Raw genomic sequence first — 16,138 nt, 5'->3', positions numbered from 1 at the left:
ATATTCGCAAAAACGTAATTTTTCGCCAGAAAATTCGCAACTCGCAAAAATTACCGCTAACGTAAGCTGGTTCCTTAACGTAGTTACCGCAAGTGATCGCAATGACTTCTGAGCGCATCGCTATTTAGTAAACTTAGTCGCTGCGAATATTCTGGCGTAAAAATATTCTCAGCGATAACATGCGGAAACTTAAAGTCAGATTTACCGCACTTTAGTAAACGGACCCCTTAGCCTCTGTTCCCAGCTGGTGACAGTTAAAGGGTGCAGGTGGTCTTTATAACGCTGTTTATATTATAGATTAAGGGGTGAGGAGTATCCATTCCACTATTTTGCACAGGATAATATTTACTCTAAGGCTGGGTCTGTTTTTTTATCCTCTTCTTTACTTAACTCATTTTTCACTCTCTTCCTGTTCTCTCTCCCCATATTCAGGAACAGATACCAAACACACGATGGCTAGTGTACTTATACCAAACACACGATGGCTAGTGTACTTATACCAAACACACGATGGCTAGTGTACTTATACCAAACACACGATGGCTAGTGTACTTATACCAAACACACGATGGCTAGTGTACTTATACCAAACACACAATGGCTAGTGTACTTATACCAAACACACGATGGCTAGTGTACTTATACCAAACACACGATGGCTAGCGGGGTGAACCACTGCACGTTTATTTGCGTCAGACATGCAGCTCATCCCATACAGCGTGTCTTATAGCCCAAGTAATTAACCTGTTACTTATCTAGCCATAAGTGACTAAATAGTGTTGTGCAACATATTCAAAATATACAATATATAGGTATTTGTAATAGTCCATATCAAAGGTCCTTTCGAAATTCTTCACGAATTGTAGAATAGAGGGTGAGTCCCAATGATTCAATTAAAAAGTCCATTAAATGCATTTCGATGAACATATACCAATAGGGGTATAATCCCACTCAAATGACTCAAGTCAAATACTCAAAAAGCACCAACCGATATAAAAATAAGGGTCAATGGAAAAATAAGGCCGCTCCAGACTCACCCCTTGGTACAGCTCCAAAATCAATCCCGGGTGCTCTGCCCACAACGTTCCCACTGTAATAAGCCCTACTAGAGCAGAAGAGTGGCAGCACTCCGGATAAAAGATGGTGGTTTATTGCAATAGGTCACAGACCTTGTAGTAACGATGTGAGCGAACTCGCTGGTCTTCTTTTGATAAATGGCCTGGTGCACAGCCCTCTGAGGAGATGGCACTCCCTGGAATCCACTGGAGAAAAGCAAAAGGAGGAACTGGCACACAAGAGCATATGCAAATGGGAATGATTCACAACGTTTCGGGGGCTGGCCCCTTCTTCAGGTGATATGGCAGACAGCCTGTACAGCCCTTAAATAGCCTAATAGGCCCACCCACCGTGGAAAAAACAAAACCCCAAAAAAAGTCCAATATACAGCCCAACATCGCCCAACGCATTATGGGAGCACCGCCCTTACTCAATTCAAACATGTCACTTCATTAAATAGGCCTCACAACAGCAACCCCTTCAGGAACTACATAAAATTGCAATATCTATAAATGTCTACAATGTGTACAACAAACATGTGTGAATCCCCAAAATTAAAAGAACTCTTTATTAATCCACATTCAAAACCCATTCAAAATAAAAAGACAACCCCAGTGGTTCGAGAAACCTTTGCCACTGCGTTAATGAAACTGAGAATGTACCTTTGAACAACAACGTCGGACTGTAAAATATTCAGTGTCGGTACTAGGAAAACGTTTAATGTGTATTAACAGGAAAGAATGTAATTGACACTAAGACAATTTTTTATTTTGGGGTTGCCTTGCGATTTAAAGCAATTTATTCTTCAAGGAAATAAGCACAGGAGTCTAATGTTTGAAATACAATAGTTAACATCAGGGTAAGCATTGCAGCATTAATGTTACACTATGGCAAAGCAATTGAGTGGCAAAAAAACTGGCTCTCGCACACCCTTCAATTAACTCAATGATGCTGCAGCAGTCTGTGTGCCTTTGGATTTTTTTGCCTGACAAGGCAATTGAGTGCACACAGTATAAATTATTACATTCATTCTCACTGATTACAGCATAGGTCTAGTTAGTATTTTAAACCTCTACCTGTCACTAATAATAACATTCACAGAGAACAAACAGGCATTTTTCTGAACATCAGGACAAAACCCAGGGAAACATTATTTAAAATCAGGGGACAAACATCCATTATAATAAATGATATATTGATGGGACCACAAAGACAATGTAAAATGGATGAAAACATAAAATCAGGGGAATCACTGTATGCTCCCTTCTCTGTGTCCCTTCCCTGCAATCCATTTACCCTAGAAGCTCATCTATCCTTGCTCAATTCCTTTCCTCTATCCTACCTGTGCCATCCTATCCTCTATATCCAACAAGTCAAGCATTCCTCCTTTCTTAAAGCATACCGCCCAACATTTTTGATTACCAAGTTCATTTTACAACACTTCACAGGTTATAAAAGTTTGAACAGACTTCTGTGTTTTTTTCCTGTTATTACAGTTTTTCTAATGAAGGTGAATTGCCCTTTAAGCTGTGAGTCTAACTTTTCCCGAGGGACAGGTTACCTTATATTGTTACAATTACGTATTTGCTTATCTAGATTGCTTATCTAGATACATTTGAATTGTTACAAATGTATCTTATCTTATGTTATGGCTGTTCTAGGCTCTCTGCCAAAAGCCAATTAAGTTAGAAACATTGTTTCTTTTTCTGGCTGTTCTGTGCAGAGAAAAATGGGACTTTCCAGTACAAATGAGGGACAGCAGGTTGAGCAGTCAAAAGAGGGACTGTCCCTCTAAAAACCAGACAGTTGGGAGGTATGCTTAAAGGGTTACTGTCATGGGAAAACATGTTTTTTTCAAAGCACATCAGTTAATAGTGCTGCTCCAGCAGAATTCTGCACTGAACTCCATTTATCAAAAGAGCAAGCAGATTTTTTTTTTTTATATTTAATTTTGAAATCTAACATGGGGCTAGACATATTGTAAGTTTACTAGCTGCCCCCAATCATGTGACTTGTGCTCTGATAAACTTCAGTTACTCTTTACTGCTGTACTGCAAGTTGGAGTGATATCACCCCCTGCCCTCCCCCTCCAGCAGCCTAACAAAAGAACAATGGGAAGATAACCAAATAGCAGATCCCTAACACAAGATATATAGATATAAGAACAGCACTCAATAGTAAAATCCAGGTCCCGCTGTGACTCATTCAGTTACATTGGAAGGAGAAACAAGAGCCTGCCAGAAAGCAGTTCATCCTAAAGTGCTGGCTCTTTCTGAAAGCACATGACCAGGTAAAATGACCTGAGATGGCGCCTACACACCAATATTATAACTACAAAATAAATACACTTGTTGGCTCAGGAATGAAATTTTATATTGTGCAGTGAATTATTTGCAGTGTAAACAGTGTAATTTAGACATAAAAATAACACCATAAAATCATGACAGAATCCCTTAAACTCATCTCAAGTCTCCGCCCTTTCCCCCTTAGCCCCCCCTTCTGACAGGGCCGACTTTCAAGCAGGCAGTTTTGAAGGCAGCCGCAATTGTCGGGTCCTCAAACAGCTGTTTCCTATTGGATGTCTGCGAATCCGCTTGACAACCGCAAAGGCACAGAAAGAGAGACAGAGACAGAGCGGCGCGGCCCTACGAGTGATATCCTGTGCTGGCGGAAAGGAGAGCAAAGCCGCTTTCACAGTGGAAGTCATCGGGTGCTGCCCGACTACACAAACGGAGAACACGGAGCGGGTGGAGCCTGACGGGGCTCTGGAGCGCCGGACTAACGGGGAAGGGAGCCAGGTACTGAGGGAGAAAGCTGGGCGGCTGGATGTGCGTGTGTGGGGTGGTGTCGGTCACTAGTGCTCCTTCCATCGCAATCACATCCTCTCTAAAATGAATCCAATAACAACACCACAAATACACTTGATATGCGACAGCAACACCACGAATACACCCCGTGACAATAACACACTCATGGCAATACCTCGCTTGGACTACACTTCCCAGCATCCTGCGTTGCTAGATAATAATCGCTGGAAATGGTGGGACATACTAACATGTAGTTGGAAGTAAGTTACTGGGCCTCACAGCAAAATCATTGGAGGGCTTCTTCCATTATGAGAAACAGACATTTGTTTTTGTAAATGAGCGGAATCTGCTTATTAGTCAATGTCCCTCTCTACCCCCCCCCATACCTACTGGGCCCCCTAACAGTCTCATTTTCACCTATTGTTCCTCTATACTTATATTAAACTGCACTTGTGGTGGTTAATGCAGTGCTGACCAGACATTGTCCTTTTTGCTGTTGACAAAACGACATTTTTCAATTTCATCAATATATATAAGTATTCTAGTGGCTCTGCATTAATGTAGCACAATCTGTCAATGTTAGAGTGATGGGATTTGCTCACAATAACATCCAGAGGGCTGAGTTAGGCAGTTCTTCAGTTGAGATAATGGGCAATAGATGCACATGTCAGAGGATGCTCAGAGTGGAGATTTCAGCTGCTGATTCTGCTCCTATATGGGCCTCTCTGGCTGGCCTACCTGATTAACATCTGACCAACAATTGATCCTCACCCCGATGGCCTGCATTCCTGGCACTGTGATAGGTCCAAGCAATCTGATCAGCCCAATATCCCTCACCGCAGGGTAGAAATATTGGGGAAAAGATCTACTCGTTTGGTGACCTTACCGAATGAATCCTTCAATGTATGTCTTGCTGTAGTTGGAATACTTGAAGGTGAATATAAGTTTCCCAAAAAACATTTTTTTTTATTATTCAACAGTCCGAGTGCTCTAGAAATATCAATTGCTACCTTTAAACATCTCAGTGAAACACTGACATCTATAACACATCAGGACAATTAAAATAGGACTTGCTGAAAATGCATTCTGCCTAATGTTTTCATTTAGCATTACCTGTAGTTTTCGGCATTTGTTGCACTGTACAATGCAAAACGGTGAAACCTGGAGTTCATTTGAACAAGATCCAGCTGCCTTAGTTCTTTACAGCAACGGTAGGCAGAGGAAAATTCACTTTATGGATAATGAAATCCTCCTTATCTGTAAAAATGACACCGGCAAAAACTGGAGGAAATTAAGAAGCTCTTTAAATTAAGACTCGGGGAGTGGAAAGGGTAGGTAGCAAATGTGAGGCAAAACAATTACCTACTACTAATGGGGGCAGGAATTAAAGGAACACCATAAAATGAAAATATACTGTTGCCCTGCACTGGTAAAAATGTGTGTTTGCTGTAGAAACAATACTGTAGTTTATATAAATAAGGTGCTGTGTAGCCAAGGCTCAATTCAAGCTGAAAAAGGGTATGCGTGTCCATAGCCAAAAGGCTCATGTTTACATAGCAGATAAGCTGTGTAGAATATAATGGGGGGACACAGGAAGATTATCAGGGGTCAAATGTAATTCCTGGCTCTCTGCAGAGCTATGGTATTAAAACCTCCCATATACAACATTATTTGCCAGGCAGTTTATCTTATTGTTTATTTATAAGTTGTGAATCAACAGATACAATGTAAAAAAATATGTTACTGATCCTTTAAAGCAAAAACAGAAATTCTGACCCTGAATAGGTAAAGCTGGCCATAGACATACAGATAAGGATTCGTACGATTTTCGGAACGTGTGTGGAGTGTCCCGACATTTTTTGTGCCATGGTCATTAAGACGATCGGACAGGTTAGAAAATTTCTGTCTGCTGGCAATAATTTCTCTGCATGTATTGCCGATCGGACGATTTTCAGTGGGAGACTGTCACCAGCTTTTGTCGGACATAAACTTTCGTACTATTGCTGTCAGGGCAAAACATCGTCTGATCTGTTCTTTTACTACTTTATTTAACCTGAAGGTTAGTGGAAGGTCGGGAGATGGGGACGTCTGTTCGTTCGTCCGATATTGCAGTTAAATCTGCACGTCTATGGCCACTTAGTCTTTTTATGTATTTTGTGTTTTTAAAAATCTCTTAAGCAGGGTAAGGGCAGTTTTTTAACTTTATCTTTGTAATTTTTTCCACTTTTGTTTCTCAGTTTACAACATTTTTGTTAAAATGTAAAAGTTATGTATTTAGGTAAGAAAATGGGTTAAAATTGGATAAAGAGAGATGGCAGATAAAGCTCCTCCTCCAGTAGGAATATCTATTTTTATTTAGATGTACTAGTTTAACAGTGGGATGTGGAGTTGTTCAGACACCACGAGTTTCTGCCTCCTTGGGATTTACAGTCTCCGTTTGGAACCTGCAATGTAGAATTATCCAAGGGCACAGATAGTTGAATGAAGAATCAGATCAGGTTGGAGAATCAATATAAACAGCATCTCCATCTTAATCATTGCATTGCTCCTTAGCCCTGGGATATACTTTTTCCCATACTTTTTTCTCTCAAAGCCTTCATCTGTTTTAGTACATGTGTGTTTGCAAATGCAAGGAGTCTTGACTGGTAAAATGGGAGAGCTGGAGGTGCTGGTGCTGGAGGGAAAATATGATGATATACTTTATTTCGGAGGGACAGAGGCAATGGATAAGGAGGAGGGGTATGTCTGTTTGTTAGGCAGGATTTAAAAGCTTATATAAAGGAGGAGGTTATGTTAGAAAATGAGGGGGCAGAAGTCTGATGGTTAGAGTTCACTAATTGTAAAGAATCCAGCAAATTAATTGTAGGAGTATGCTATAGACCCCCTAATGTAAGTGAGAAGGCGGAGGCTTAGCTCCTTATGCAAATAGAAAAGGCTGCTAGTTTGGGTAAAGTAATAATAATGGGGGATTTTAATTACCCAGATATTGACTGGAGCATCAGTACTGCCAGATCAGTTAATGGGAACAAGTTTATAAACTTGTTGCATGAGAATTTTATGGCACAGGTTGTTGAGGAGCCTACCAGAAAAAATGTTATTCTGGATCTAGTGATCTCAAATGACAGAACTTATAGCAAATGTGCAAGTCATTGAACCCCTGGGTAATAGTGACCATATTGTTATATCATTTCTGGTGCAAAAAACAAATATACTGTGGGGCAACAAAAACCATGAATTTTGGAAAAGCTAATTTTAGTGCCTTGAGGGCTGCCCTACAGAGCATTGATTGGGGCATTACGTTTTCAGCTAAAAACACAGAACAGAAATGGTTGTCATTTAAAATGATATTAAATCATTACTGTTCTCAATTTATTCCCTTAAGGACTAACCGTAGAAGCTCTTAAAATCATCCTGTGTGGCTTAATACAGAATTAAAGAAGTTAATGGGAAAGAAGAGAAAGGCATTTAAAAACTACAAATCTGTAGGGACAGAAGCTGCATTTAATGAATATAAACACTGTAATAAATGTTGTAAATCAGCAATCCGGAAGGCAAAGAAAGGAAATGAAGAGTTAATTGCGGTGGAGGTAAAAACGAACCCTAAAAAGTTTTTTAAATATATTAATAGTTATAAGATGCAGGTTGAGAGTGTTGCTCCATTAAATAATGGTACCAGTATGGTTGTAACAGATACAGAAAAGGCAAATGTGCTAAATCCGTTCTTTTCATCAGTGTATACAGTAGAGGAGTCTGGGTTCCCAGGTTCACTTTATAGCTGCACTAATGGCTCAGCTCAATCTAGTCAGTGGTTGACTCGCAGGCCCGGACTGGCAATCTGTGGGTTCTGGCAAATGCCAGAGGGGCTGCTATAAACTGCCATAGAAAGTCAGTATTTAGTGGGCTGGTGGGGTCTGTTTGGGCCTCTGTGTACGCAGATAGGGCTTCTTTGTACCTGAAATGCCAGGGCCTATATTGACTCTCAGTCCAGCCCTGTTGACTCGGGATATGATTCATAAAGCTTTAATAAAATTTTATGTAAACAAGGCTTCAGGGCCTGATGGCATACACCCCCAGGTTTTAAGAGAGCTTAGTACAGTTTTAGACCAGCCCCTATTTCTGATTTTCTCAGATTCACTTTCATCTGGTATGGTGCCTATGGATTGGAGAAAAGATGATGTTATTCCAATATTTAAAAAGGGATTACGATCTCAGCCTGGCAATTATAGGCCAGTAAATTTGACATCTGTGGTGGGCAAATGATTTGAAGGCTTGGGATCACAATCAAATTTTGTCCTAGTGAATGGCATTTTGAGCAGCAATCAGGATGGCTTTATGAAGGATAGGTCATGTCAGACCAATTTGATTGCTTTTTTTTTATTACTCATCTTTCTATTGAGACCTGTCCAATTCATATTCCAGACTCTTATTCAAATCAGTGCATGGTTGCTAGGGTAATTTGGACCATGGCAACCAGATGGCTGAAATTGCAAACTGGAGAGTTACTGAATAAAAAGGTAAATAACTCGGCATTCACAAATAATAAAATAATAAAACCAACTGCAAATTGTCTCCGAATATCACTCTCTACATCATGCTAAAAGTTAATTCAAAGGTGAACAACCCCTTTAAAATTTTAAAGGTGGGTCAAATGATGGGTGGAAACATAGTAACTATTCCAGTGTTCTTTGCTTAAAAATATAGCCTATGCACTGTTTTGATGATTTAAAATAACTATATAGCATTGTTTCCCAGTAAGAACTAGTCAAATGAGGACAAAAATAATCATGATGTAATTCACCTTTAATTTAACTTTTAGTATGATATGGACAGCGATATTCTGAGACAGTTTGAGCTTAGCCTTCGTTATTTTTAGTGGTTAATTATTTAGCTTTTTGATTAGCAGCTCTCCGTTTGACAACAGCTATCTGGTTGCTAGGATCTAATTTACCCTAGCAACAAGGCAAGGGTTTATGTGAGAAAGTGGAATATGAATATAATAGGCCTGAAAAGATAGAAAAGTGTTAAAAATGAATAACAATAAAAATTAGTGTCTCCCAGAGCAAACTATTCAAAACTATTAAAATAAAAAACAATGAAAAAGTTGCTAAGAATAGGCCATTATTAACTTAAGGTTCTGGCCACACAGGCAGCCAGGTGACAAATCTCCTTTTCTTCGCAGCAACTAATCTCCCCGATCTGCCTTCCCCTGCCTTCCGCCGGTTAAAATGTAAATCACCTGGGGGCAGGCACACGGAACGTTTCATTTTCCGAAGTCGCCCGTAATTGCCTCATGAGGAAACTTCGGGCAACTTCGGAAAACAAAGTGCTCCACGTGCCTGCCACCCGGCGATTTACATTATTGCTGGCGGAAGGCGAATCGGGGAGATTAGTCGCTGCGAAGAAGAGAAGATTTGTTGCCTGGCGACAGTGTGGCCAGACCCTTAAGGTGAGGTTCATTCATTTATGATAACTTTTAGTATGTTGTAGAATGTTTAATTCTAAGCAATTTTTCTGCTGGTCTTCATTATTTATTTTTTATAGTTTGTTAATTACATGCCTATTGCTGCTGACTCTTTCCAGCTTTAAAATGGGGGTCACTGACTCCATCTAAAAACAAATGCTCTGTAAGGCTACACATTTATTGTTCTTGCTACCTTTTATTACTCATCTTTCTATTAAGGCCTTTCCTATTCATATTCCAGTCTCTTATTCAACTCAATGCATGGTACTATCATATCACAATGATACACCCATAATGTCTGACATTTAGTTTTATTTGCTTATATTACATCTGCTGAGTATGCACTGTCTTGTCCTGTCCCTGCACTATGCTGTCCTGTCTTGCAGGAGTTGCATATTTTTGCACTTGCACTTTTTTTCTGTTGTCTGGTACATCTATGTTGTGTGTAGCACCATGGTCCTAGAGGAACGTTGTTTTGTTTCACTGTGTACTGTACAAGTGTATATGGATGAAATGACAATAAACTCACTCTCGACTCTTGCCAGGGTTATGTGGACCATAGCAACCAGATTGCAAAAGTTGCAAACTAGAGAGTAAAGCTAAATAACTCAAAAAACACAAATAATAAAAATGAAAAACAATTGCAAATTGTCTCAGAAAATTTGTACCATACTAAAAGTTTATTTAAAGGTGAACAAACCCTTTAAGAACTAGAATATTGTCTCTTTACCGTTATAGTATTAGTTCTTTGCATGATGTCTTAAATCTTATGGTATAAGTGACTGAGCTTAATTTTTTCAATTACATTTCCATCAGATGATTATTATTATTGAGCTAAGTGGCAACTTATTCCACAGAGTTGTACAATAAATGGGTGTATGCCCTAAACAAATAGATTACATATAAAAATACAGAAGTAATATAGCTTACATATAAAAATACAGCCGGCAGAAGAGTTAAAGAGGGCCTTGCCTAAAAGAGCTTACGGTATAAAAAGGTTTATAGTGTTATTTTTCGGGTCCTAAAATGTAAATACATTTGAGTTTTTATGTAGATGTTCCTGTTTTCTCTGGTCCCCTGAGGAATTGTAAAATGAGGTTCTTCTGTAGAAGCCAGTTCCAAACAGATTGGGGTAAGAGGAGAGACTTAGCTGCCAGATTGTGTCATTCTAATGCAGATAGTTTAGTTTAAGAGCAGCAGCTGTGGGAAGCTCCCTCTTCAGAGTCATTCTATCCACCCACTATGTACGCCCTGTGGGACAGATTCAGCCCAAATGCCGTTTCCTTTGTTACAAGAGAAACAGATTCCTGCTTTGCTGCATCATTCAATAGAAATACTGCTCCCCCTCTTTCTTCATATTCATTAACTGGGTTCCCCCACACCAGGTGGAAGATCTAGTCTCACTCAATTATTTATAGCTCAATCTGCTAATTGGCTGTTTCTCCAGCATGTAACTAAATGTGTGCCTCTGAGTAAATGCAAAATGTGTTTTTTTTTTTTTTTTTTTTTATTATTATTATTATTATTATTATTATTATTATTATAATGCACAGTAATGTTAAGATTACTGATAATTTGGGATTTCAGGCTGGGTTGGCTGTGGATTGGTTGCTAAATCTTCATTTTTCAGTGGAATCAATATGAATGTGGTGTTAACATTTATCATGACGGCATAGGAAAGATTTAGGGCAAGGATGTGTAATACATTAGCATGGAGCAGAAATAGAAAGAACATTTGTTTTGTTTATAAATAGGCATTATGTACACTCATGTATGTAAAATATGCATTTTGAAAGAAAATTCTATACATCATCGCTAGATCCCAATGCCCCAGTCTTAAAATTTAGCGCTGAGACAGAATGTTGGGACAGCTCCTATTTTATTTAACAAATAGGTACAGGTATGGGACCTGTTATCCAGAATGCTCGTAACCTGAGGTTTTCCAGATAAGGGATCTTTCTGTAATTTGGATCTTCATACCTTAAGTGGAAGGTTTGAACTTCAAATTCAAAAAGACCAATCGAATGGTGGTCAAAGTTTTTTTGGGGTTGAATTGGGCCAATTTGGCCTACTTCGAATAGTACGATTGTACTTCGATTTTTTTTAACTTCGACCTTCCAAACTCCCTCAATTGCCTCCATACAAGTTGTAGGAGGTCCCCCATAGGCTAAAAGAGCACTTCGGCAGCTTTTAGGTGGCGAATGGTCGAAGTCGAAGTTTTAAAGAGACAGTACTTCAAAAAAAAATTTACTTCGAATTTCGAAGTTTTTTCAAATTCGAATCGAAGTATGACTATTCCCTAGTCGAAGTACACACAAAATTGCTCGAAATTCGAAGTTTTTCACTTTGAAACTTCACCTCGACCTTTGATTCTGCCCCTTGTCTACTAGAACATCATGTAAACATCAAATAAACCCAATAGGCTGGTTTTGATACCAATAAGGATTAATTCTAACTTTGTTTGGATGAAGTATAAGGTACTGTTTATTATTATTACAGAGAAAAAGGAAATCATTTTTAATGGAGTCTATGGGAGACGGCCTTTCCATAATTTGGAACTTTCTGGATAACGGGTTTCAAGACACCAGATCTCACACCTGTACATACAAACTATTAGACTGCATGTGGCTCTTTTTTTAAAAAATAGGGCATCATTCATTTGTTTTCATAGCAACAATATTAGGAAATAATATTGCTTTACAAATACAGCATGAGTGGGTAATGTAATAAATGTCCCAAAGTTTGCACAGGTTCTAGTGATGCATAATATCCAATCAGCAGTTTTTATTGGTCTTGATTAAAAGCAGACATCTGATTGGTTGCTATAGGTTACTAGACCTGGTGCACGCTTTGTAGCTTTTATTACATAACTCCATGTAATAGTTTTAGCCAATAGTCCTTCACTGCAAAGCATACATCACAGAAGCTCTGAACTGGTCATTAACTGCTCTGTTATGTTTGATTACAGAAGCCTAATCACCGCATTCTTCTACTGCTCCCTTGAACACAACAAACTGTTTAACACTGTTCCTTTCTTTTGTCTGGGAAGCTTTGTTTAAACATTGCATGGTCAGCTATCAATGCAAGCACAGAATACCTTGCTGCCTAGCAATATCACTTTGTATGAAAACATGTTTGTTGTAGCTACATTTAATTTAGAATGAATTCCATACTGAATGTTGCATTATGGGCTTCTAAACGTTTTTGGTGAATATTTTTTAGGCTTTGGCCACACTAGGTGGATCGTGGCCTGAGGAGAAACGTAGGCCAAGAATCCGCTTCGCTGCTGCTCTGGTTGATGTGCCTGTTCCCGGTAGTATAGTCTCTGTTCGGTTAGCTTCTGTACCAGCCCAAGGCAACCACAGGCCTTTAGCAGTAAAGCACGCAGCGTCTGCATCAGATAGTCGTGTCGCCTTGGATCAATGCTGCGACACCATCCGACAATGCCATTACTTACCTTATTTCTGTTGCATCCAATTTGACGCCTGCGTTTTTGCCCAGCGCGTCGGATCGCTCCAAAATCGTCTGTGTAGTCCTACCCTCATAAGTGCCTTGCCTAGACAGCATCTATTATCTGTAAACCTCTGGACCTGGGGTTTACTGGATTCGTTTTTTACCCTGTAATTGGGGATCACCATATCTTGAATCTAATGAAAAACATTTAAACATTATATGAAATAGATAGGATTTTCTACCAATATGGATTAATGCAGCTTAGTTGCCATCAAAAAATATTTTATCACATAGAAAAATAAATAATAATAAAAAAATAGTTGAATTCTTTGCTTAAAACAGCCCTTTTGTATCCGTTTCTAAATAAGCAATCCGGGTGGTAAACTGAACCATTTCCACTGTTCGTTTCAATGCTTTAATTTAATGGAAGTCAGTGGGTATGAGCTCCATGTTCCACCTTGCAACCAAATTTTTTTACGTGAGCAGTTGGGGCTGCTTCCAATTGCTCAACAGCAGTCATCAAATTTGTATGTTATAGCCTTCAAGGGACATAAATATTACCCACATTCTTCCATTGATAATGCTCCAAACTAGAGAGGAGTAAATGTATCCTTGAAGGGTATTACCTGTGAGGAAGAAGAAATGCATCCAGAGCTCTGTTGACACTTAATGGTGGTATTAACCAGGCAAAAAATTTTTTGTCTGTTTATAAAATATGGTAATCAAACCCTAGGCAAGCTTTCAGATCTCCAGATGGTCTAACCTGAACACCCAGAACCCAAAGCTGCTGAAAAATTTATGGGAGTTATAGTTCTGCTAAAGATTCGTGAAGTCATTTTGGCAGTGGTCTACAAAAGTCGTAATGTTACTATTCCTGTGCGTATTTGTTGTAGCAGTTTGGATTTCCACTGTATAGATGTTCTCTTGCCTTTTGTGTAGGCAAAAGCCACTAACCGGCATCTGTCAAGGAGATGTGCTTGCTGTTATATTTACGCAGCTTGACATGGGGTCGCTTACAGCATCCAAATGTTTAGGGGGTTATTTATCAAAGGTCAAATGTTAGAGTTTTTTTCATACCTCAAATGAACTCACCACTTGATTGGTATTTAAGAAAAAACTTCTGCGAGTTCGAGTTGCGAAACCCAAAAACTCTGTTTTCGGTGAAAAAAACGTGAATCACTCGAATTGATAGTTTTCAGGCAAAACCCTCCACAAAAAAACTCGAACAACATGAAGGCTATTAACATTTTCAAATGGTTCAATGGACTTCTGCCATTGACTCAACATTTTCAGATTCAAGCTATTTCTAGGGTCGGGATAAAATAAATCTTGCCCCCAACTGTTACACTTTTGCAACATTTAATTGATACAGTTTTTGGTATTAGCAACTATTGTATCGATTACAATTAACAGCTGTCTAATGAAATTCAGGGATTCTGCTAAAGATAAGACATGTATCAACTAAATGTAATGTAACTGTGAACCCCCCCCCTCCCAGAGCTGCTTTAGAAGTGAAAAATGAAACTTCAATATTGCACATAGAAAGTAATTGGAAATAAGTCTTTAAACTATCTGAAACCAACTGAACTGAATAAAAGTATTGGACGGTAAACAACCCCTTAACCTGAGTTTTGACCAAACAAAATAACCTTGAAAACTCAAATATTCATAGAAAACACAACTCGAAACTTGATAAATAACCCTCTTAATGTGTTTATATCACATATTTACCTGTTTCTGTGGATTTATTTAAATTGAATTAATAACTGTTCTTTCATTGTTTCCTCCTTTTCAGCCCACTGCAATGACAGCTGAGGAAACGATTAATGTGAAAGAGGTGGAGATTACGAAGTTAATTTTAGACTTCTTGAATGCCAAAAAGCTGCACATTAGCATGCTTGCTCTTGAAAAAGAGAGTGGGGTGATAAATGGACTGTATTCTGATGACATGCTGTTTCTCAGGTATATCTATATTTAAATGAACAGTGGTTATTTTTCAATAATAACGGGTAAATATGCATCAATGCCATATACTATAGTGACCAATCAGCAATTGTCTGTTTTCACTTTTCTACCTGTAGTAGAGTGATCACCTAACTGGTTTATATGATAAACTGCTGTGGATAGATCTGCTGAATGTTTGGCATGTTCTTTCTCCTCAACATGTTACAATCAATATTTGAGTTTGACTGTGCGCTTAAAGAAAGAGCTTGTTATTAGTATTCTAGAACAGTGTTGATGAGAGTAGAGTTGTGTTTGTGTAAATGGCTGTGTTTTTCTACAACAGACAATTATGAAATGTTCAAACTAGCTGTATATGCACACTGAGCTTATTACTTTCTCTTTTGGGTAGGCAGCTGATCTTGGATGGACAATGGGACGAGGTCCTTCAATTTATCCAGCCTCTGGAATGTATGGAGAAGTTTGACAAAAAAAGGTATCAACACATTCATATTAACAAATAATGATTATGTGTTATGAAAATGCAACTTACCAAGAATTGCCAAGACGCTAAAACATCATGGGGGTCATTTATCATCTGCAATTGGTTTTCATTTTTTACAATTTGTGGTTTTTTAGTTATTTAGCTTTTTATTTATTAGCTCTCCAATTTGAAATTTCAACAGGCTGGTTGGTAGTGCCCAAATTACCCTAGCAACCATGCATTGATTTGAATAAGAGACTGAAATATGAATAGGAGAGGTTCTGAATACAAAGATGAGTAATAAAAAAGTAGCAAAACCAATACATTTGTATCCTAACAGAGCATTTGTTTTTTATATGGGGTCAGTGACTACCCTTTTGAAAGCTGGAAAAAGTCAGAAGAAAATGGCAAATAATTTAAAAACTGTATGAAGGCCAATTGAAAAGCTGCTTAGATTTGGTCATTCTATAACATACTAAAAGTTAACTTAAAGGTGAACCACCCCTTTAAAGGAACAGTTCAGTGTGGAAATAAAAACTGTGTAAATAGATAGGTTGTGCAAAATAAAAAATGTTTCTGATATAGTTAGTTAGGCAAAAATGTAATGTATAAAGGCTGGAGTGACTGGATGTCTTACATAATAGCCAGAACACTACTTCCTGCTTTTCAGCTCTATAACTCTGAGCTAGTCAGCGACTTGAAGGAGGGCCACATGGGACATATCTGTTCAGTGAGTTTGCAACTGATCCTGTTATTTAACACATTAAGACAGGGCATTAATTTAGGGTCAGGTTTCATGTCACACTATGTGACCGGACTGAATTCAGATTCCTGGACAACCCACCCCAATTCATTGTATTAGCTCTACAATTGATCTCTATCTATCTGTAACTTCCTAATTTATTGCCCATGAATACCTTTCACTGATCTAACAGT

The 16,138-nt window shown here is 38.6% G+C and overlaps 1 protein-coding gene across 2 annotated transcripts in view; it reads left to right on the top strand.

Moving 5' to 3' along the window:
• Nucleotides 1-3,546: 3,546 nt before the first annotated feature.
• wdr47.L (WD repeat domain 47 L homeolog) overlaps nucleotides 3,547-16,138 on the top strand; it is a 34,801-nt gene continuing 22,209 nt past the window's right edge. The window contains exons 1-3 of one of the 2 annotated variants that reach the window (XM_018258673.2): nucleotides 3,547-3,854; nucleotides 14,573-14,739; nucleotides 15,131-15,214. In XM_018258673.2, the coding sequence (XP_018114162.1) occupies nucleotides 14,582-14,739; nucleotides 15,131-15,214 (242 nt within the window). In that variant the 5' untranslated portion in view covers nucleotides 3,547-3,854; nucleotides 14,573-14,581. The remainder of the gene's footprint in view (nucleotides 3,855-14,572; nucleotides 14,740-15,130; nucleotides 15,215-16,138) is intronic. The other variant, XM_018258672.2, reaches the window with a different exon arrangement.

This window comes from Xenopus laevis, chromosome 4L, assembly GCF_017654675.1.
Source record: "Xenopus laevis strain J_2021 chromosome 4L, Xenopus_laevis_v10.1, whole genome shotgun sequence".
Lineage (NCBI taxonomy): Eukaryota > Metazoa > Chordata > Amphibia > Anura > Pipidae > Xenopus > Xenopus laevis.
This window is presented reverse-complemented; position numbering and strand designations above follow the sequence as displayed.